The 21,511-nt window shown below is 49.3% G+C and overlaps 8 protein-coding genes and 1 non-coding gene across 9 annotated transcripts; 1 reads left to right on the top strand and 8 right to left on the bottom strand.

Moving 5' to 3' along the window:
* Positions 1-1,831: 1,831 nt before the first annotated feature.
* FMAN_04802 (uncharacterized protein) lies at positions 1,832-4,240 on the bottom strand (the record flags this gene model as incomplete). The annotated part of the gene is made up of 6 exons (XM_041828448.1): positions 1,832-1,957; positions 2,005-2,665; positions 2,715-3,039; positions 3,134-3,644; positions 3,699-3,989; positions 4,055-4,240. 6 exons carry the CDS (start codon positions 4,238-4,240, stop codon positions 1,832-1,834), a joined length of 2,100 nt encoding a protein of 699 aa, XP_041679310.1.
* Positions 4,241-4,934: 694 nt separating this feature from the next.
* Positions 4,935-5,402, bottom strand: FMAN_04803 (uncharacterized protein; the record flags this gene model as incomplete). Its single annotated transcript, XM_041828447.1, has 2 exons — positions 4,935-5,224; positions 5,273-5,402. 2 exons carry the CDS (start codon positions 5,400-5,402, stop codon positions 4,935-4,937), a joined length of 420 nt encoding a protein of 139 aa, XP_041679309.1.
* Positions 5,403-5,931: 529 nt separating this feature from the next.
* FMAN_04804 (uncharacterized protein) lies at positions 5,932-6,250 on the bottom strand (the record flags this gene model as incomplete). The annotated part of the gene is made up of 2 exons (XM_041828446.1): positions 5,932-6,047; positions 6,100-6,250. The coding sequence occupies 2 exons, from the start codon at positions 6,248-6,250 to the stop codon at positions 5,932-5,934; spliced, it is 267 nt and encodes an 88-aa protein (XP_041679308.1).
* A 312-nt stretch (positions 6,251-6,562) lies between these two features.
* On the bottom strand, positions 6,563-9,169 carry FMAN_04805 (uncharacterized protein; the record flags this gene model as incomplete). The annotated part of the gene is made up of 1 exon (XM_041828445.1): positions 6,563-9,169. One exon carries the CDS (start codon positions 9,167-9,169, stop codon positions 6,563-6,565), a length of 2,607 nt encoding a protein of 868 aa, XP_041679307.1.
* Positions 9,170-9,574: 405 nt separating this feature from the next.
* FMAN_04806 (putative dolichol phosphate-mannose biosynthesis regulatory protein) lies at positions 9,575-10,071 on the top strand (the record flags this gene model as incomplete). Its single annotated transcript, XM_041828444.1, has 3 exons — positions 9,575-9,577; positions 9,701-9,781; positions 9,886-10,071. The coding sequence occupies 3 exons, from the start codon at positions 9,575-9,577 to the stop codon at positions 10,069-10,071; spliced, it is 270 nt and encodes an 89-aa protein (XP_041679306.1).
* Positions 10,072-10,513: 442 nt separating this feature from the next.
* Positions 10,514-13,989, bottom strand: FMAN_04807 (uncharacterized protein; the record flags this gene model as incomplete). The annotated part of the gene is made up of 2 exons (XM_041828443.1): positions 10,514-13,814; positions 13,892-13,989. 2 exons carry the CDS (start codon positions 13,987-13,989, stop codon positions 10,514-10,516), a joined length of 3,399 nt encoding a protein of 1,132 aa, XP_041679305.1.
* Positions 13,990-16,038: 2,049 nt separating this feature from the next.
* Positions 16,039-16,549, bottom strand: FMAN_04808 (uncharacterized protein; the record flags this gene model as incomplete). Its single annotated transcript, XM_041828441.1, has 2 exons — positions 16,039-16,289; positions 16,354-16,549. The coding sequence occupies 2 exons, from the start codon at positions 16,547-16,549 to the stop codon at positions 16,039-16,041; spliced, it is 447 nt and encodes a 148-aa protein (XP_041679304.1).
* Positions 16,550-17,759: 1,210 nt separating this feature from the next.
* On the bottom strand, positions 17,760-17,841 carry tRNA. The gene is given in 2 exon segments: positions 17,760-17,794; positions 17,806-17,841. It is a non-coding gene; the product is annotated as a tRNA-Gly (tRNA).
* A 244-nt stretch (positions 17,842-18,085) lies between these two features.
* Positions 18,086-20,821, bottom strand: FMAN_04809 (uncharacterized protein; the record flags this gene model as incomplete). Its single annotated transcript, XM_041828440.1, has 2 exons — positions 18,086-18,229; positions 18,317-20,821. The coding sequence occupies 2 exons, from the start codon at positions 20,819-20,821 to the stop codon at positions 18,086-18,088; spliced, it is 2,649 nt and encodes an 882-aa protein (XP_041679303.1).
* Between the last annotated feature and the right edge of the window lie 690 nt (positions 20,822-21,511).

The raw sequence follows: 21,511 nt of genomic DNA, 5'->3' as shown, positions 1-21,511 counted from the left end.
AGGAGAAAGTGGAGCCTTTATTGGAACCTCATCGCTCAAGATCACCGCATCAAGACCTCGATATGGCAGTTCTAACACACTCGGAATTTCTATAGCTATTCAAAGTTCTTATTTATGATAGAGACTCGGCTTTGAACCATAACTACATCCATACGAATATGGGTCTAGCCGACGGGGGAAGACTGCAGGTTCACTGGCAGTACAATAAAAGCCAGCCAACCATCAACTGTTTACTTCACGACTTGATATTGTCACAAGTTTTTCACAAAAGACTTGAACAGTCTTATACAATAACCTGCTCTTACGGTAATTGAATTTTCTGGAAGTCGCGCAGGTATATGCCATTCCTTCTCAATAATAAGAAGCTGGCAGCTAGCAGCTCTTTATTTATGTGATGAGTTTATGCCACGGCCGACACGAGATCGAGTTTAGCTGTCAAGACATATCCAAACAGCGAAGCAGTCACCTACAATGAACTGTTGTTTAGTATCAAAGCTAGTGATATCACAATATCAAGCAGTCAACACCACAGAGCGATGATTCCAAGTACGGACGTGGAGGCCACCGTTGGATTTTCGAGTGGAAGAGTACAATTCACGTACCGTACCGCTGCTCAAGAGCAACTCAACCGATTATCCTAAAGCCTGCTCGGGATCAGTTACCATTTCTTCTCTGGCAATTGACAGTTGCAACCTCGAAATGAATGTCGGATGACTATCGTAGTTGTTTGTTTGTTTGCTTGCTTTCTTTGGAGTGTATTTCGAGTGCAAAACAATACCATCAGCAGTCAAAGCGATATGGTAAGACTCTTGTGGCCAACCGATATACAAAATTAGCACAGCCTTGAACACGGGCTCTACTTTACTTGAAGCCATAAACAATAAGATCATCGGACTCACGAAGGCACGGTTTCTTCTCCGAGGCATGACCTGCAATGCATTTATTGAGCTGACCTTGACTGCCATCACCCTTGAGACTGTCGCATGAGGTTCAGACGAGACAAAAGCCGAGGCAACCCGGTTCATGATCCATTTCGTGCGCTGGAGTTTGAGTTACCCTTTGCGTTCAACGATCCTTATTCCAGCCTCGGGGCTGTTTGGTGTTGGAGGCGAAAGAGCCACAATCAACACATCCATCAGCTTGGGCGTACCGATAGGATGCGGAGTCAAAATATTCATCAGACTTTCTACTTGACAATGAAATAAATTTATATTGACATGTACCACTCGAATATGTGGCTCAATTCCTCTGTGTACCGTGAAGATGAAACTGAGTCTTGGGATAGTGATGACACAAGATGATTCATATGGTTGCCATTCATGTAAACTGATCTGTTGGTACCATAACATTTTGAGACACAAGGAAATGATATAGGGGCCAATGAGGGTTACTTATGATATGTGGCACAGGGACATTGAGTTCCATCGGAGCGATGTGTGTGAATATGTCGTGTTCCGGTACTGTCTCACACGGAAGCATGCCGTTAGCCATATGTCAAGCTTGCTTCTGGAATCTGTCCGGGTATCAAACTCACAAATAGTGCAACCGCATTGACACTGCACAATTGGCTGGTCTTAGCTTCCAGAGGAAATACCATCTGTACTGACCCATAACACCACGTGAAGGTGCCAGCCGTCGTCATGGTACCTCCACTTGGGTCGCGAAACCACAAGCTTCTCAGGCATCTCTAAGATTCTGTAACCCGGAGGAGCAGAAGAAAAGGAAAGTGTGGCTCGCGCCAAAGAACAACAGGAAGAAGGTGTGGCTCGCGCCAAAAAGAAGAAGGAGGAGGAGGTGTGGCTCACGCCAAACAAGAGGAGGAAGTTGTAGATTAGTTGGGGCTGCTTTGTAACCGAGCACGCGCAGCATCCAGTGACTCCTTAACGTAAGGCTGTCGGATGGTTCGAGCCTCGTCGCGCTTGACCGAGAGCATGTCGTCCTGAAAGAAGGGAAGATCCTGTACAACTGTGAGCATTTGCCATGGCGAGTAGTGGTACAACTTACAACAAGCCACTCTGGGTCGACAGCTGTGACATTTTCAATATAAATTCTGCTGCCGTATGCAATAAGTTTGTCAAACACGACCCATTGGTAACCCTGTCTGAGGAGAGCACTGGTCAATGGGACGACGGCAGGGACAGCATCGTGAATTGTCATATAGACATCTTCGCCCTTTTCGATAGCGGAGTTGGTAAACAAGCTCCGTGCTAGAGCCTTCCGAATCTTGTCTTCGAACCCATCGTCGAAAGGCGCCGATGTAAGCGGTATGACCAACATGCTTTGGACCTTTGCTTTGAGCTGCTCACGAATTTGAAGAACCTCCTCCATGACCCTTTGGTCGACGAAGGCATCGAAGCACCACTGTGCCATATCCATATTGCCCTGTAATTTTGTGCGAACGTACGCATGCAAGGCGTTTAGATTGGTGATATGATCCGAGTCCGGGCAGGTGAAACGGTTATGGGCAATTCTGGCAACGCCGATACCCGGGGGATAGAACAACACCGGGTCCTGTGTAGATCCAAGGGCAGCTAAAGCTACCATCTCCAAGCCACAGCCAAGCTTTTGTCCCTCGATAATGACATTATACCACAAGGGGTGGACCGGGATTTGAACAGCCAACTTACCCACGCTAGTGATTTTCGCATGGCCATCGATGTATCCCCTATCGACAAATTAGAATACAGTACGGAGAGTATATCAAGTCCTCTCACATGGAATTGAGCTCGTAAAGCGCCCGAAGATATACTTCTGTGTCAGGGGGGTCGATGAAGTCGAAGCTAGCGACGTTGCGAATGCCCATGGACATGAGCTGAAGAACCTCTTGGGTTATGGAAGAAGAATGGATCTCGGGTGTTTTGTCTGGGGCAAAATCTTCATCGTGTGCCTCCTTTGTGTACAGGCGGAAGCATACGCCTGGTCGTGTTCGACCAGCTCGACCAGCACGCTGCTTGGCGGCGGCTTGCGAAATCTCGGCGTTGACGAGAGTCTCCATGTCACCTCTTGGGTCGTACGAAGATTCCATCTCAAGGCCAGTATCTATTAATTAATGTCAGGTCTCTTGACTACAAGGGCGTGTTGCTGAACACTATGGATAGCTACTAGGGAGAGATTGATGGTACGGATCACTTACCAATGACATAGACAATGTCATCAACGGTCAAACTGGTTTCAGCAACATTGGTAGCCACGATACATCTGCGAGTCTCTGTAGTGCCCTGAGACACGGCTTTGGCTTGTTCACTGCGATTAAGTGCAGCATATAGGGGCAAGGCGTGCAACCTATTGGCGAGCCCTTCGTTCAGCTTTTTGCAGCACTCCACAACGCCAGCAACGGTGGGAACGAAGAGAAGAATATCCCCAGGGGGCATATCATCAGTAATATGCTTTGCGGTATACAAAGCATGCACCATCCAGTCCGGGGTTGCCTCTTCAAGATAGTAGATCTCGACTGGGTGAGACTGTCCAGGCACGTTGAAAGGCTGTCTCACGCCGAAATACTGAACGAACTTGCCCGCATCCATGGCATTAGACATGATGACAACTTTCAGGTCGTCTCGCTTCTGAACGGCGGCCTTAAGAAGTGCCATGAGGATATCTGTCGCCTTGGTTCGCTCATTGGCCTCGTCGATGATGATGCAGGACTGATAGGTATCAGCAACGTCTTCTCAAATGAATTTTCCAGAAACATTACTCACATATTCCGAGAAGTTGGCATCTTTGAGGGCCCCTTGGAGTAGCAGGCCATCCGTCATGAACTTGAGACGGGTGTCGGGGCGAGATTTGTCGTTGAAGCGCACAGAATATCCGACTTCCTGACCAAGGGTAACGCCCATCTCATCGGCGACTCGGCTTGCCGCGCTGTTTGCTGCAAGACGCCGCGTCTGTGTGCAAGCGACGACCTTGCCACTGGCGTACTCGTCGTACCAGACGAACTGAGGAGCCTGTGTCGTCGTGCCGGACCCAGTCTCGCTCATGAGAACGACCACCTTCAAAGAGCGCTTTTAGTATTTTCCTTTCCTTTAGAAGCAGTAAATATTAACGGAAGACCAACCTTGTTTTTGTGATAAACGTCAAGAAATTCCTGACGCATGGCCGACACGGGCAGCTCGCGACGGCTTTGAAGAATTCTGAAGTACTCTGCCGGGCGTTGTACTCCAGGTCGAAGAGGATGATCTCGTGCATCCTCAAGCATTTTAGCTTGCTCAGCTGTAGTATTGTTGCGCTCAAGGGAATCCATCTTGATGCGAAAGTCGTTGTAGTGATTGTGTTGGTGTTGGTGCTGGTGTTGGTGTTGGTTGTTATTTTTGAACTGTGGGATTGAGATGGAGGCTTTTGTGAATCAGATACATTGTGCTACATGTGACCAAATCAGAAATACCCTGATATTTGAGGCTTTGTTGGGACGTATGGTAGGCATCTGAACAAGTGCTTGACAGGTGCCAGCAGTGACAGGACTAACTGCGGAGGGGGAGGTCTTCAGGTCTCTTAATCAACGCCAAAGCGCGTCGTAAATACATTTCAGTAACTCCTATAACAATGTAATCATATGCCACAAGTCGAACGAGATCTTGAAAGTAAGGTATTCTGTGAGACAGTTCTCAGGGGTAAACACTGTGTAAACATTGCATTGTACATTCAAAAATCGGCAGCTATAGTGGCAACAGAAATTTCGATTAATATATTTATGTCGGTGTGGTGATGACCACCCTCCATTGTTATAGCAGTTTTATTGCAATGATATGTAATGCATGCTCAACTTCAGCTCTCCTCGTTAGCCACCAGAGTTATTGCTTTATATAAGTACACAGTTAATAATTTTTATCTAGTTTTAATTAACCTCTATTTCTATATAGTTTACTGATCTATGTTTCTTCTAATTATCTTTATGTTCAGTAGATAGTATACTCTAACTGTCTTGTCTACTATATGTCCTAATAATTGACTCCTCGCTCCTCTTTTTTCGCAGAAGCTTCTTTCATTCTCATGTCAAGCCTATGGTGCCTCGCTCTCAGAAAGGCTTGAATATGCTCATTTTCCTCATTCTGAAGATCAATACAAGGTATACAATGCCCCTCTTGGTTACAACAGATGCCGAACCTGAACTTGCCTCGGCCGTAATAAAAGACCCTTGATAGATGTTCAAAGTAGTCTCCGGGGGTGTCATGTGTTTTCTGAAGCTCTGGAAAGGCCGTATGGATGATCTGACCAAAGAATGACGCGCCTACCTATAGTCAGTACGAGACTTCGTGTGGTATGATGGCCGATCTACCTCCGATAACGGCAAAGAATACCGTAGCAAGAGTATAGCCCCAGGCTTCTGGTGGCATTTGGATTGGCGAGTTTCCAATCAGAAGGAAACCTATGATAAGAGCGGTAAGGCAGATGGTGGTGAGCTCCATAGTGTAGGCTTGAAAGTGTGCTGTTGAACAGATAGTTCTCCTGCAAAGAAGAATAAATAGATGGTAAAAAATCAATAGCTCATGTCATTACCTCACATCACTCATTCCATGACAAACAAAGAACTGTTTTTCGTGTTGTCACTGCAGATCTCCCTTTGTTATGCTGTAGCCACCAACGTGCAAGGTCTTCAACGAACAAAGCCCAGACACGTACCTATCGGGTGGTTGCAGATTTTAGGTAATAAAACGTCGACATCAGAGCATCATCAGATCTACCAATGACCTCTTCCTCAGGTCAGAATACTTGTAAAGTGTGTGGTTTTAAGATGTGTTGACTTCTGCATCTCTCCGATGCAAAGGTAACTTGAGGACAATACCGTCTATTCTCCTTATTTTTTGGGCCTATACGTTCAGATATTCAAATTTATTCCCTCCGAAAACCATCTACTTCTTCAATACACTAATGGCACAAAAAGACAAACTCGTTTGGTTGAGCATAGAGCACATTCATCATATCCCAGTCTCTAACTCAACCCTCAAATGGATTCGTAGTCTCAACGCTTGAATGCTCCATGTTCAAGACTGTTGAGAGTCTAGTCGCGAGCATAGTCACGTCAATGTCCAGCTTTTCCAAGCCAGCGCTTCCTAAATACAAGTCAGTCACTCTGTTGCCGCAAAACATGCGTGATAGACATACCAACGCCAACCGCGACGCTACCGAGAACCATAGTTCCGATACGAGCTTTAGTGTTTTTCGTCTTTGAGCCCATCATGATGATCCCAATGCCAAATGCAGTGAAGTTGTTGCTGGCCTTGGGCGGTTCCTTGGATCCTGGGGGAGTTTCCATACTGATGAACGTGACGCTTTTACCAGATAGAAAGAATAGGGGAAGCGGGATAGCTGAGGATCTGAGATACATTTTCAGAGGTCAACAGTATTTATATTCATAGGAAAGTCACTATTTCTTCACCCAGGGGCCTCCCCTTTATGAACCATGAAACTATTCACTTTGCCATGATGCATCCAACAAAGAGCATAAAATTCACCGTTGAAGAAATCCCAAGAACAATGACGCTAGGCCTCAAAAGCTTACAATTTCAGTAGTACTGCTGATAATATAACTCCTTCACCTGGTCTTCTTAATTATGAGTAACCCCCTTCAACTTCCCCGTCGTCCTCGCTTCATCGGTGGCGGTGACCGAGAAACACTATCGCTATAACGTCTCCTCTTTGGCGGCACAGGGCTCAAAGACTTCTTTACTCCACGGCGCGGGGGGCTAGGTGACCGCGAGTATGAGGCTTGGCGACCATTTCGCGCAGGCGGGGGCGACACGCTGTCTGGCCTGGCTCTTCTTGGAGGCGGGGATCGCGAATCGTATGAAGGTGAACGACTGTATTGCTTGCCAGCATCTCGTGGTCCGTCACTGACGGAAGAGCTATTGCGCCGAAGTGAGGCTGGACCGGGATTTCCGCGCGGTCGGCCTCGTCGAGGTGGGCTGCCAGAGTATGACCTCTCCCGTTTTCTCACAGGAGAAGGAGATCGGCTCTGGGAATCATATGAGCGGCTTCGCCCATCTCGAGCTGGAGGGAGCGGTGATCGTCCTTCCGAAGCGAAGGAGTCCTTGCGTCCACGTGCTTGCCGTGGAGGCGTACGGGAACGGCTTCGAGATGAGTATGAGGCGCTGCGAGCCCGACCCTTACCGTTTCGTGGGGCAGGGGATCGTGAGCGGCTCTCACTATCGTAACGACGTCCTCGCCGGGGAGGACTTGCAGAGCGAGACTCGCTGCGTCCCCTTCCTCGTGCAGATACAGATCTTGAGTATGACCTTGATCGCGACGAACTGTATGAACGTCCCCGGCTTCTTCGATCAGGAGACCGAGAAAGAGATCTTCCTCGGTCAGCGACCTTACGTGGTGTCCGCGATCTAGATCTAGATCGCGAGTAAGAAGAGCCCGTGTACGACGAGTAGCTTGAAACCGAATCAGAGTCTGAATCAGCCGCAGGGGGTGCAGGTAAAGCAGGCTTGGGCATGTTCTGTAGGTAGGTTCGCATCTCTTCTGTGAGAGCACCCATGCCAATACTTGTAAAGTAGTTGATGGAGAATCTGATGTTGCGGGGGTTGTCCTTCGGGAAGAGGCCTTCCAGGTTGGGGCGCAGGGTTTCGTCTGTCATTCGTGCCCTCAGTTTGGGCATACCGGTCTCCTCTGCGATGAACTGAAACAGGATCTTGATAAAGATACGGCTACTAGATGTGGTCTCGTCCTCGTTCAAGTGAATGACAGATAGACAGTGCCAGCCCAGGGCGTCTGAAGCGAACATGTGACCAAACAGCATCGCAATATTGCGCAATTTGTTGTTCTCGTATCGATGGATAGTGTCGTAGTACTTGGCAAAAGCCTGCTCAAATAGGTCGCACCACAGTCGGTTGATCTTGGCGAAGCGCTCACCAATCATACCAAAGAACTTGGTGTACGTCTTTTCTTGTGAACAGCACTCCACGATCATGGAGGGAAGTTCAGGTTCCTGGCCGGCAGGGAGATTGATCTTCATGAGCTTGTGAACAGCTTCCTCAGGATCGGCACTAGACATGATAGTGAGATAGATAGTTCTTCGTAGGTTGACCAGATCGGCATTAGACTGGTCCTTGATCTCCATGGCTTTCGTCTTCTCGTCCTCTTCGTCTTCGGACGAACTCTCGTATTCATCCTCGTCATCCTCGTCGTCGCTACCTTCGCCTAGGATCTCAGCCTTCAGCTTCTTGTACGCCTCTTCGTGCTCCTCCCACTCCGGGTCGAATTTGAAAATGTTGAGTCCATCTTGCACATCAATTTCACCTTCCAGCTCGATTCGATGTGTGATTTGATCCTCCTCTTCTACCAAGTCCAACTCCTCCTTGACAGCTGGGTTGTCCTTGAATTTGTCCTTGCGCACCTGGAACAACACTTCGATCATGTACTGTGTTCGCCTGTCGATATCGGCTTCGTGCAGAATGTTTCGAAATTGGTCAAATACAGCCATGGCGATAGACGGCTGCATCTCCTCCAGATATTGTCCAACCTCTCGGCAGAAACCAACCGCAATCTCAACGCTGTCATCGGTCGGCCTGTGAAGCAGGAGAAGAAGAATCTGACCGGCGAGCATTTCATGTTGAACCTGCTGGTTGATGAGATGCGCCAGGAAGGTAGTCGAGGAAAGGCAGACAGCCTTGTCGTTTCGCTTGAATCCCTTTCGAAACTGCATAACCAAACGACGAATCAGGAGCTCGCCGACCTGGGGTAGCTTGGTGTTGACGATAGCAGCCATGGCAGCATAAATCGGTGTGAACGGTAAACTGGCAGCCTGGGCTTTCATGATCGATCGACAAAACAAACCGCGGCCTCGGATCAGATTCTCTCCAAACAGCTCGGGGACGATGAACTTGATGTTTGCAGTATTGACCTTGTTGATCAGGCCATTGATACTCTTCTTGAGCGCCTCCCATGCCATGCGCTGATACTCCTTGCTCGTTTTATCCGTAATCTGGGCCTGGAGCGCGCGCAGTCGAGCGGGTGGAATATATGTACCGCCGGATCGCATCGTGAGAAGCTTCTCGTACTCTGCCTTTGCAGCCGCTTGTTTCTCCTCTTCGGTTCGCACAGGGACAGCTTCTCGTTTTTGCCTGGGAGAGGCTGATCGCTGGTCTCTTGCAGGACGATATGAATCCCCATCACGCTTGTCGCTGCGATCGCGGTCCCGACGCGGGAGATCGACCTCGGCGGAAGCCATCGTCAGAAAATTACAGTCGTAGTAGCAGTCGCGATCAATTTATTATGCCGTGCCAATTACTGCGTCCTGAATTTCGATGGCGCGGGGGCGAGAGAGTGAAAGTCTTTGCGAGCCAAGAAAGATGTCGTTGCTAGCTTCGTCGCGCGCGAAGTAAGGTGTACCTAGTTTGAAAAAAGATGTTCAGCCACGTCTAGAGCTGCAAAATCGTGTGGCTGTGCAATTTTGGCGCTCCACCTTAGTCGTCACGTCTCCTGAAGCGTCCCTAAAGCCAACTGGACTTTTTGACAGCAACCATTTCACCACCAAAAGATACTGCCACTACACTCCTTTATTTCTACTTCTCGGCCTCAATCTTCATCTCTGCTCAACAAAGACTACGCTCGCTCGCTTTGCGCATCTTTGACAATGGTAAGCAGCATCACCTGTCAAGGCCTGATTTACACGCTGTCCCCTTTACGCGCTTCAGACCGGGGCATCGTGGCAGCCCCTCGTGGTGCTTCAACTTTACTAACATAATAATTCTTGTTGCAGTTGGACAAAATCGTCGGTCTCGCCATGCTCGTGGCCGCTTCCGTCGTCTTCACCTACTACACCATCTGGACCCTTCTCATGGTAAGATGCCCCTCATTTCTCAGCTCGATGCGACTATACACCCCTACCTATCTATGTACACCCAGCTTAAGTATTGAACACATTGTCAACTAACAATTGGTTAGCCCTTTGTCGACGACGATCACCCTCTCCAGAACTTCTTCCCTCCTCGTGTTTGGGCCATTCGCATCCCCGTCATTATCATCCTCCTCGGTTCCGCTGTTGTTGGCTCATTCCTCGGCATGGTTATGATTCGGAGCAACCAGAAGAAGGCTGCAAAGGCCAAGGCTGCCGCGAAGAAGGCCAACTAGACGACGACATGTCGATTATATACTTGTAATCATTCAGTGTCTTTTAATGGCGTTGTTTCGCCCAAGACCTAACCACACTATGGGACTTCAAAGCTTCAGGCCAACGTCTTGATACAGAAGAGATGAACACTACAGGAAATGGGTATCTAATCTTTTTCTATTTATAATAAGGCATTATGAACTGCTAAACGACCGTGCTAAAGAGTGTTTCTTCCGTACAAGCAAAATGCCCACATATCAGAATCAAACTCCAACATACCGGACCAAGAGTTGAGTTGAGCGTAACTAATCATGCTTCACACGAAAAGATACAAACTTTGCTCCATACTGCCAAACAGCTTAAGCAATGAGTTACCATTCCAGCTTCGTATGCATATAATCAAGCAAAGCCAAGGACCTAGACGTCAACCTCAAGCGCACATTGTCTGTCTGAGAGTTCTTCTCACACTCTCTGATCTGCAAAGTCCAGGACTTCACAGTCATCCTCAAAAAAGCCATCCTCACCTTGACTTCCACCTTGCGCTCCACGTCGTCTCCTCGTAGTCACCACGATCTGCTCCTGGTCGCCATACTGCATCACTCGCTCCATCGCTGAAGGGGGCAATGCGATATGGTCTTCGGGGCCGTCGTACTCCTCCTCAGCAACTGTTGGCAAGCCTAAATCCAGTCGGACCACTGGAATATCCTGACCAAAAGCCCAGGCCGTCGTGTTTGCGAATTCTTTGGATGAATTTGGTTCCATGGGTTGCCCCTTCTTTTTCTTTTTCTTGGAAGTAGTGTTTTCGTCTAGACTTGTCTCGGCAAGTATAGCTGAGACAACTTCGAGCTGTTCAGCTGTTCCTCTCCGGTACTCACAGAGAGTTACTCGTCGATCCGTGTGGAAAGGTTGGTAGGGTGCACTAGACTCTATCTCAGCCTGAGGGATTGACGATTCCATAGTCTGATCTGTTGCCGCAACACGAGGTCGGGGGTTCAGCGTCAGCGTGTTTCCTGCATCCATATCACGGTCCGAAAGGTCGAGGATTTCATCCTGAGCTCCCAGGTCAACCATCTGTCGTACAGCTGGAGCAACCAAGTCGCTGGGTAGGGTCGGCACATTGTAATCGTAATACCTGCTAGCTCGTGTGACTCGTCTGCCAGCCTGCACGCTAGATCGGCGTGTTCGACAGGAGAAGCCTCGTACTAGACCGTTGCCAACCACAAAGAGTCCTTGATGTTTTCTGCTTTTGACCCAGGTCACGCAGGATGCCGAAGGACGGCCTGAGCTAAGCGGCAAGGACACTCGGTTTTCACCAGTATGCCGAAGCTGGTTGATGGCGGTTCCTGTCTTGCCAAGTGAATTGCTGATACTAGCAGCGATCACTCGCCCACCCATAGCCGCTGAGTCTTTTAGGCTGTTGCCTGTCACGTTTTGTACGTTACCACTGCTGCGACGAGGTCGGGAGACAAATGGTTTCGCAGCTTGATAGGCTGCACCAAAAGCTCCAGTAGCTAAAGAAACAGCAGTGTTCGACTGCTCTGGTGTTGCAGTGCCACTTTCTTGGACAGCCTGGCGACGGCGAGGTGCAGGCCACATAAACGCACTTGAGGGCATATCAAGTAGATGAACAGTTCCGCGCTCGGTTACCATTGCTAATCGCTCTCCCTGCGATTGCGTCCAAGCGACGTCGACAATGCGTGCGACGGTCATTCGTGAAAACTGTGCAATCTGACGGACCTGAGGTCCTGTGCTTGCATTGGGCGTGACAGTGGTCTGGAGAGGGGATGATCGTGTATGTTGAATACGGAAAAGATCCCAGACTGTTTGCACATCGCCTTTGCTGCTGGCAGTGAACAGGGATAAAGATGATGGCGAAAATGAAAGAAAACTGCAGCCCAAAGGCGGCGAAAACGTAGTAATTGGATGAATGGTAGATGAATTAGTGAGTGACTCTGCATCAACAATCGACACAAGCCCTGGGTCTTTCGCTCCAACCGGGCCGGCAGGACCATGCGTTGGTGGGAAGTTAATAGGGTCGCCACGAGGAGATCGAGTACCACCCCAGTTCTGAGGAGGCGAGCGGGCTTGTTGAGTTTGCGTTTGGGGGTTTGACGACTTGTTCCAGTATGAATTCCAAGCTTGCAGGCCTTGCTGTCCAACCCACTTAGCGCCTTGAATAAGCTCCTGGGTCGTCTCTCGCATAATCTTATTAACGACACTATCGGAAATAGGAAGATCCACCGATGCAGAAGACGAAGGGAGCTGCGGCGGCGTCACAGTGGCGAGCCCAGGTGCTTTGCCAAGAATGGGAAGTGGTACGTGAGCTCGCAAAGAGACTTGTGAAGAAGGCGTCGCAGGACAGTAAGCGATCCACCGTCCCCTAACTGCGAGAATCGGTGTTTGCGGATTTGAGCGTGGTGGTGAGGTCGAAGACTGTGTCTTATCAGCCTCCTCTGGCACCTCACCTCGGGTGCTTTGCTGCAGTCTGGTCCAGATCTTTCCGACACATGTAAAGACATGGCCATTTTGATCTTCCAATAGTTGCAAGTAGACCCAGCATTCGCCAGTAACGCCTGAGCAAACTGCAAGTGTACCTGCGTCCGCTCGAATCGTGAAAGAGCCACTAGGTGAAGGAGGTCTGAAAATTGGGTTCGTGACGGAGATTTCAGGGTTGATCGGAATCTTTGGCGCTTGAAGCAACACATCAACGAGCTGGTTGGTCCTGAGTGAGTACACCTCTACGGACGTTTGATATGAGTCGATGATCTGTCGCCCTTGGAAGCCATCCTGGTGGGTGAAGACGGATCGAGGACTTGCTGCCCCATCAAGCCTGGGGCTTGGTCCCTCGTCCTGTACAGAGCCAGGTACAGCTGAGGGTAGAACTGGTCCATGCAATACGACCGCCACAAGAGGGAAAAGAGCTTTATTACTGTTGTCAAGGGTCCAAGGAAGGATCTTGGCATGGTGGACGCCTCCTCGTAGTCCCTTTAGACTGGCAACAGGCTCAAGACCTCTCTTACCCACAGCGTACACATCCAAACCACCTTCATACCCCGCGATGACGACGTTGCTTGGGCCGAATGGGAAATCGGGGCATTCGGGTAGCTTGTCGAAGCCAAAGAAATAGCCTCGTTCGCCGGCTTTCATGCCCGAGTTGTTAGTCATGTTGAGGTCGATATCTGGTACGCCATAGAAGTGTGGCTGGGGTTGATGAGGCAGAGGTGGATGGTTTCCCATCCTCGAGCCTTGGAACGGGGAGTTGACCGAACTGCGTCGGTAAGGGACACTCGGAGGTGGTGTCTCTGGAGATTGATATTGGGCGTCCATCTGGAAGCTCAAAGGACGTCGGCTGTGGTTTGGTGGGGATAGAGATGAAGGCGAAGGACTCATAAAATGACGCTGTACGGGCCATCCTTGTTGCAGTCGACCTGAGTCCTCATAAGAAGACGGTTGGGTAGGAGGTGAATCGCCCATGATGCTGATCAAGTTTCCTGGAGAGCCGGCCATGCCGTTCCTCATCCATTCATTGTTCATGCTCGGTGCAGTGCTCACGGAAGCCGGAGTTGTGGACAAAGCAGCCAGCATAGGGGAGACAGCAGGGTTGACATTGTCAGGGCCAGAAGAAGGCTTAATCTCGGGCGTGTCGACGGGGGGCGTGGAAGCGACCGAAGTAGATGAGCTCTTATTATCTCCGCTACTGCTGATATTTGTATTCACGTTATCCTTGTTGGAGTTGGCGTTACCGTTATTGACAGTGACGGTGCTATGTGACTGTGGTCAGCTAGGTACATAAAGTGGTCCATGATAGCCCAGAGGAGTCATGCGGACAGGGAGGCTCACGCGAATTTACCAGCTGTTTGCTTTGTCACGGCCGCGGCGATGCCGCCACTTTCTCTAGCATGTTTCCTCTCCTTCTTAGAAGCTGTTGAGAGGGTCATGGTCAGCTCTCCTGTTTGTTAAGGAGGAGCGCGGTTGCGCAAGCGGTTCAGGATTGGGGATCTCAGCGAGAGCCAGCGGCTGATAGGTCATACATAGATGGAGGGGTATTAAGGTGGGAATAGAGTTCCCAGTAGAGAGGCACTTACAAGGCATATGCAGATTTGGACAAGTGTCGGAGCAGTTTCCTACCCCTAAAACTAAAACGCTACGCTCGCGTTTCTGCAGAGCGCGTTTGTTATAAAAGAGGCGTCAAGTCGAATATCTTGCAGTCGAGGTGACGCCGGCACTTGTCTAGGTTCGAAGTCTGTGTTCCTATGTATTTCGCTTCGCTCGCACAGATCGGGGGTCGATTCGCAGTAGCTACTATCGGATATGGGAGGCGAAGGAAAGGAAATGCAGATCAATATCGGTCAGGGCGAGTTGAGCTGAGTTGAGTTATTATCGTGAAAGAACGGCGAGGTGCTCGAGATCGTTGGTTTAGCGGCGTAGACCAGCTCGTCGCGTCTATCAAGTTGAGTTGAGTCGATGCAATATAGAACAGATGCAGAGATGCAGGTACAGATGAAGAAAAAGAAAGATCGTTATAGAGTTGGAAACTAAGGAAATATTCAGACGCTTTGTTGAAGTTTGTGTCGTATAGTCATTCACAGTTGTAAGTGAAGGAAGAGAGCTCAAAGGACTGATGGGAGCTGGCCGAAGAGTCACTCTCTGATAGATCCCATCCCCTCCAACCCATCCATGTGTGAGGCCTAGATTCACACCTCTGTTCCAATGTGACGTGGGGTGTAATAGAGGGGTCGGGTGGCCTAGGGATGGCAGTAGGCAGTGGAGGCTGGTAGTGGACATCACCACCACTGTAAGCGATAAGGAAGTGGCCCTTCTTAGGTACCTAGAGAAGGGTTGATAAGACGCCCCTTGACCCTCCACCTCCACCTCCACCTCCACTTTCACCCGAACATCATCTTGACGGGCACATCAATGGCATTGGCGGATCTGCCACTACCCACGCCTCGGCCTGTCAGGAACCAAACCAAACAGCCCGCATTTCTAGCTCAACCCGGAAGATCAAAGGTTTCTTTTTCGTACCGGGCAACTGGATAGGGAGGCATGATTGACACATCCAATACGCGCGGTTATAGCGCGCAAGCGCATACACTGTAGTTCGCGATTCTGTTGACCTCGACAGTTTCTGGATAAATGACGAGAACAAATCTATAATGGAACAAGGTCCATCCGGTCTGCGCGGGGTTGAGTTCATGCGCTGGCCAGAGAGTGAATGGGAGGGTACAAATCCGGAGGGTACAGCGCCTCAGTTGCACCTTGAATCGGGTTTCGATTCGATACCTTGCCCTGTCATCCACCATCATAACAGGTTTGACAGGCTTCCATGATACTGGGCAGTATACTCGGCTATCTTGAAAAGGTCACAACGATGACGACCGAATCTTCGATCTTATGCAGTCCTTATTGTCTCGATACCTGTCATCATTCACCCATTCCTCTCAAGGCTCAATTGATCGTGCGCCATCCATCCGACCCAGCTAAGCCACATGATTCTACGCCGTGATCATGGGTCAGGTGAGCTATGCCATTTACGCCATAAGCATGGCCGTGCCTCTCTAATCACCAGGGGGGGCAACATGCTGATATCCCAGATTTAGCACTCAAAGCAAGGGACGGTGAACCTTGGCTTAGCTCAGGAAACGCTGCGCTGCTACAGTGAGTATTAGATTGGCACCTGAATGGCCTCTTGGGTGTGTCTTTAGTATTTCTATCCTTGGCTCTCCCTGCCAGAGTTCCCGTCAATCGGCGTGTGTTGATCCCAGCTTTACCATTCGACAACGGTATTCTTCGGCATTTGTCAATTCTACTCCGCAAAAGTCAACATCTCCCACGAGCCTATGATGACGTATCCGGTTGGGTGAAGGAAGTGTTTACAGTTGCTCTGTGAGCGACCTGCTTGACATTGAATAACTAAAGGGCTATGCACAATTTCATTTTTGCTTGCTTTTTTTGGTTGGTTCCGTCATCTTTGTAGAACATGACTTTCACAGCAGATGTCCATCAGTCTGCAGCCAGACGCGATATTGGCTGAACTTCCACTTTCCATCAACCTTCCTGACGACCGCATGTGCCGACCAAGCAGCCTCTTTGAGCCGCCCATCTGTCGTGGTAACGCTGACATCTCCCAGAATCATGCACTCGTTTGAGTCTGAGAATCGCCCAGGGAAGACTTTGAGAACCGTGTGTTTGCGCTCTTTGATGTGCTTCCACATCCGACTTCGGAATTCGATCAGATCTGTTGTCCTTATCAGCTCACTGTCCCCAACAGAATGAAGGTGATGATGAAAGCATCGAAATACCTTTTGAGCCACGCGCCTTGTCAGCGCCAATCTGCACGCTTGCGTCTTCCGTGAAAGAGTCTACCCAACGCTGATTCTCCTCAGGATTGTCCGAGATACGATAGAAGTCAATCGCAAATTGTTGAAGCTCTTTGTCCTGCCATTCGTCCTGGGTAGCATAGAGTGGTACGTAGTTCTCGGGGGCGTTCTGAGCCATGGTGAGTATGTATTGTGATTTCTGTTTCTGAATATTTGAAGGAAGAGTTGAAGAAAATTCTTCGAGTGATGATCAAGGACGGGAAATCAGCTCTTCGTGATTTCTTAACTTGGGGACATATATGGAGAGCATGATGCAATTGTTCTCCATTAGAGTGGATCGTCATGACTTAGTAGCAAACTTTGTTTCGGAAAGTTGCCGTTCAAGCTCCTCTCTAATTCTTTCTGGAAAGAAATGAGGTTGTTCTTTCTATCCTTCTTCGGAGATTTTTCGACCACCCAAGGTACAGTGAGGAGTATGAGGCTGAGATATCATGTATGCTACGCCAGCAAGTCCGGATATATGATTGTCATGACAGCGCCACCATACGATTAAAAATAGACCTCTAGAGTTTGTATCTTATTAGATATAGATTTATTTCATAGCGGATCTAATTCAAGTCACAGTGCAATCTCAAGACTGGGTAGTTGTTGTGAACAATTTTTATCTGTTGCTTATTCCTCATGTTCCTAGCCCTTAGTATTCAGATAAAACTACAAGCTAATATCTCTTCTATATTCAATAACTTATGCTGCTTGGGCATGTGTTTAGGATGATCTTTATGGCAGTATGTATCTGTTAGAGTGATAAACAATTACTCACAATTATCCATAGACATATCTCTGTGCCATTGTCATTTTAAAAGACCGGCTTGTCTCGTTCCACCGATGCCTAAGTCAGTATTTATCCATCTCTAGTGATATTCATAACTACCCTACAACGGTCCGAGAAAGGGAATATATCAGTTTAATTGCTTGTCGCAATACCAGGCGAATTGACTGTATACAACCATTATTACTGTTAGGCCTTGATTGGAATTAACTTAAAAGGTGGTCCTTTGGCGTAACTAATCGTCACATATTACATGTAACTGTAGCCTCAATGGAGAATGGAGTAGTTTGCCAGAACGTGTCATTGAGCTCCTTCCTTCTTCTTTTAAACCTCCCCAATTGGGGAATTACCTACAGATTAACAGCCTGTAGATTTTTAAGAAAGAACTACTCCCTGCCAAGAAAAATAGTCTCTAACGTAAAGATATAGTTTTAAGGCAGGCACTCTCTGAACTCAAAATTTTCCCCATGCCACCATCAACCAAAACACCAAGATCCGAAATCGCGATATCGACCAAAAGAGATTGAAGAGCTCACAGGAGCAAAAAAACATATTGCAATGCGTAATCTGGGAATCGAACCCAGGGCTCCCCGACTCTGTTCGAATGGCAACGGAGAATTTTACCACTAAACCAATTACGCTTTTGTTGAAGAAACTGATTGGTATTGAGCCATATGGAACCTGGATAAACAGCGTTGTCGAGAAACCCGTCCCTTGCGCATGTCTGTTGTCGACGGCTACATTCAAGCATGATTCTAAATGAACACTAGGGTATTATCTCCGAGAGCTCAAAAGGAGCCCAAAAACATTGAAATCCGTCTTCCATCGTACGCCATCCCCACTGATTCTAATGGACCCCAGGATCCCCGTTACCATCACGACTGCCTACTTCTTGACACCACGGGCGCTGACCTCGCCCTTCTCACCAATGTTGAGCTTAATTCGGCACTCAGGACAGTACCACTTAGTCGTTCGGGCAGGTACCTCTTCGAGGCCGACACATTCGAGGTGAAACCATTCCTGCTTACACTGCTGGTTTGTCAGTTTTATGTCTGTTTGCTTCTTGCGTGCCGTTGAGGAAGAAGGGTAGGTATTTGAGGCGGTAGAGTCGCTTACGTAGTCGGCATTTTCGCAAGCAATCATTGTGCCAAAGCTGACTCTGTTACAGAGACAATACCTCGGCTCGTCTGGGTCAATCGGGTTCCCATCATCGTCAACATCTTCCAGCTCGACTTCGACAGACCCCTTATCCTTCTTCGCGCGAGCCTTCTTCTTCGGTGGCGCCTTTCGTTTACCCACAGCGCTGTTACCGCCGCTTTTGGTGGTGCTAACAATTCCAGGAGCAGGCCGTTTGGTTCGCTTCAGTGGACGAGGCTCAGGAGCAGGTGTGTTGCGAGCGGTGCTCGCTCGTCGTGGTCGATCCGCAGCTAACGAAGGCTGCGGCTCTTGACTCGCAGCTTTACCTCGAGAGCTGGGCCGGCGTATAGCAAGACCTTCGGAGCCAGCAGTCAATCCAGGAGTAGGCGCTCGAGAAGGAACTTGTTTGTTTGCTGTCTTGCTTGCTACTTCGTGAGCAAGTTGCGAGAGTGACGGTGGGGGAGGGGGAGGGGGGGATGTTGGGGGAGCAAGAGCAATTTGTACATGTTGGAGCTGAGGTGCCGGGGATGAGTTCTGCTCAGTTTTGAGAGGTTCCTCTTCAGATATCTCCGGAATTGGCGGGATTACTTGAGGCGGCGGTAATTCTGCTTGCTGTTGTGCCTGCTGTGTTCGCTTTGCTGCCTCACCTCGGGTCTCTCTTTTACTATTCTCTCTCACTGGAGGTAGCACAGGAGTCACAGACTTTCTTGTTTCTGTCAATGGTAGAGGAACTGGAGTCTGTTGAGGGGGTTTGGAAGGTCCAGTAGCAGATGTTGTAGTTGGAGTTGGTGTTGGAGACTTTACCGACCCTCTTGTGGTCCTGCCAGGGATAGGTATGGGAACGGGGGTTTGTGTGTGTTGCGCCGCAGCCAGACCGCCGGGCGCTGTAGGCGCAGATGATGCCTGCTCAGGACTCGGGCCCTTATTCAAAGTAAGCTGAGGAGGCGGCGGGACTGGCGTCTCGGTTTTGGCTCGCTTGGCCTGAGGCCGTAGGGATTGGCTTTCCGTCTTTTCAGCACTCTCGTTGCTGTTGTTGGGTTCCCCTGGCTCCGGCTCCCTTTTTCGCTTGGTCGACCGCGATGCAGCTCGGGTTTTTGCGGGCTTTGGAGCCTCTTTGGGGGTCTCAGATGTTGGCGTTTTTGGAGTTGCTTGGTTTCCATTGTTGTTGCTGTTGTTATTGTTGCCGTTTCCGAGAAACACCTTTGCAGCCTCGTTCATCTTCCTTGCAGATTCCTCCGCTTCCTCTGCTGCCATCTTTGCAAGATTATCCCTCTTTAATTTCTTGGCCTCGTTTAGTTTCATGCCCCTGTTGATGGTCGGGACCTCTTCAGCCTCGAGTACCTCAACACTCATGGCACCGGCCGGAAGTTGTTTCTCCCCAGATTCGGAGTCTACAACCGGCTTGGGAACTGTGGGTTCGAAGGACTCTCCTTCATCTTCGGCCTTTTTTTTGGCCTCATGATACGCATCAGGACCACGTCCTAGAGCTTTGAGCTCGCGAGCGATCATGGTCTCGCTGGGAGTCCATGTTGCATTCTTCTTCATACGTTTCCGCAACTTGGCCAATTCATATTGAGTGAGCTGTAGCCATGGGGCATCAGGACTGCCCACAACGGCATCTTCAGGCGGAGGCTGAAGTAGAGCGGCGTTGTTAGCGGCAGCCGCTTGGCTCAGAGCTGGCGTAGCATATGTGACTGGACGAGCAAGCCGGTTTGGTGTCTTGGGTGGTTTAGTAGTAATGACCTTGATTCGTGCACCGGGAGCAGGCGTTCTTCGATTTGGCGCGGGCGTATCAGAGTCTTCATCTGAGCTTACTTCGCTTTCATCGGTGTAAGAGTCATAATCAAGATCGTACGGCGCCTGTATCTCGCCGGGTACAATAATCCTAGAAACTTGTGGACGCCGAGGCTTCTGGCCATCACCAGCCGCTTTATTCGGCGCCTTACTCCTTGCTAATTGTGGCGATTTTGATTGAACAGGACTCTTGGGTTCTTCTGTTGGATAGTTGTCTCTCATCTTCCGTAGTTTGGAGAGTAAAACTTTGGCTTTGGCGTAGTGCCGATTTATGTTCTCGGACATTCTGATAGCTTCAGCATGGGCGAAGGTGCGAGAGTTGATGGCTTGCTCCAGCTGTTCAGAGATATCTGCCCTCAGTTGAACCGGCGCCGGGCGCTCCTCTTGGGGAAGTGTTGGTAATCGGCCCCATATTGCTGTCAAATCGTGAACTTTGTGGGAAGCATTCGCATAGGTTTGGTCGAGTTGGCCGATAAGGGTAAGGGATCGCACAATGTCGGAAGGTAGATAATCGGTGAAATCGAGGAAGTCTGTCACAGTTGTCTGGGCATCAGGATCCACGCGCGATTCCATAGATGCGAGACTGTCGATGCGCTCAAGCGAAGGCGCTTTTAGAGGTAAAGTCCGAGTCGTTGGAGAGATGGTCTCCATGTTTGTGTCGCCATCGAGATCTGTTCCTTCAGCCATCATCGCAGTCTGGGTTTGACGCGCCCAAAGGTAAAAAAAACACAAGAGAAATCGTGCGAGAAGCGCAAACCAGGACGTTATAGTGATGGATAATCTGGTGAAGCCATTTGTCGATGTGGGTTATTGCGCGTCGAGAGCTAACGCGACGGGAGCTCGTTGGCGACGTCAATAGTGGCCTTGGTGCGCTTGCCCCAAAAGGATCTAGCCCCACATGAACACCCCGCGAAGCTGACTCATCACTCTTTAGGTGTAGTTCGAGCTCCAGAACCTTGTAGGTAGGTAGCTGCCTGTATGCCAGGCTACACTGCAACTTGAAACTTCCAGTTGCCGAAATAATTCTGCGCTTTTGCGATTTGGAATTTGCGCATATGCGATCAAAAAATATTCTGTGTACCTCCAGTGTCTAGTCGGAGCCCAAGGCGTCCCCGTGATCTAGCGGAACGCCTTGCCGAAGGAGTCATGATAGATCATGGAACCTCTAGCGCAGTATGCCTTGGCCGTGGAAACTTGGGAGTCACCTTGAAACTCGGCAACACTTGTACCGATTACCGAGATTTTCAAAGATGTCTTTGTTTTTATGGGACATCATACCTTGTGGATTGAAAGTTTCCAAGCTGAGTGGACTCCAACACTGGAATTACAAAACTCAGAGGTCATTGAGCAGGGGGTTACTGGTCATGTTCATGAGAAATC

This window comes from Fusarium mangiferae (assembly GCF_900044065.1).
Source record: "Fusarium mangiferae strain MRC7560 genome assembly, contig: FMAN_scaffold003, whole genome shotgun sequence".
NCBI lineage: Eukaryota > Fungi > Ascomycota > Sordariomycetes > Hypocreales > Nectriaceae > Fusarium > Fusarium mangiferae.
This window is presented reverse-complemented; position numbering and strand designations above follow the sequence as displayed.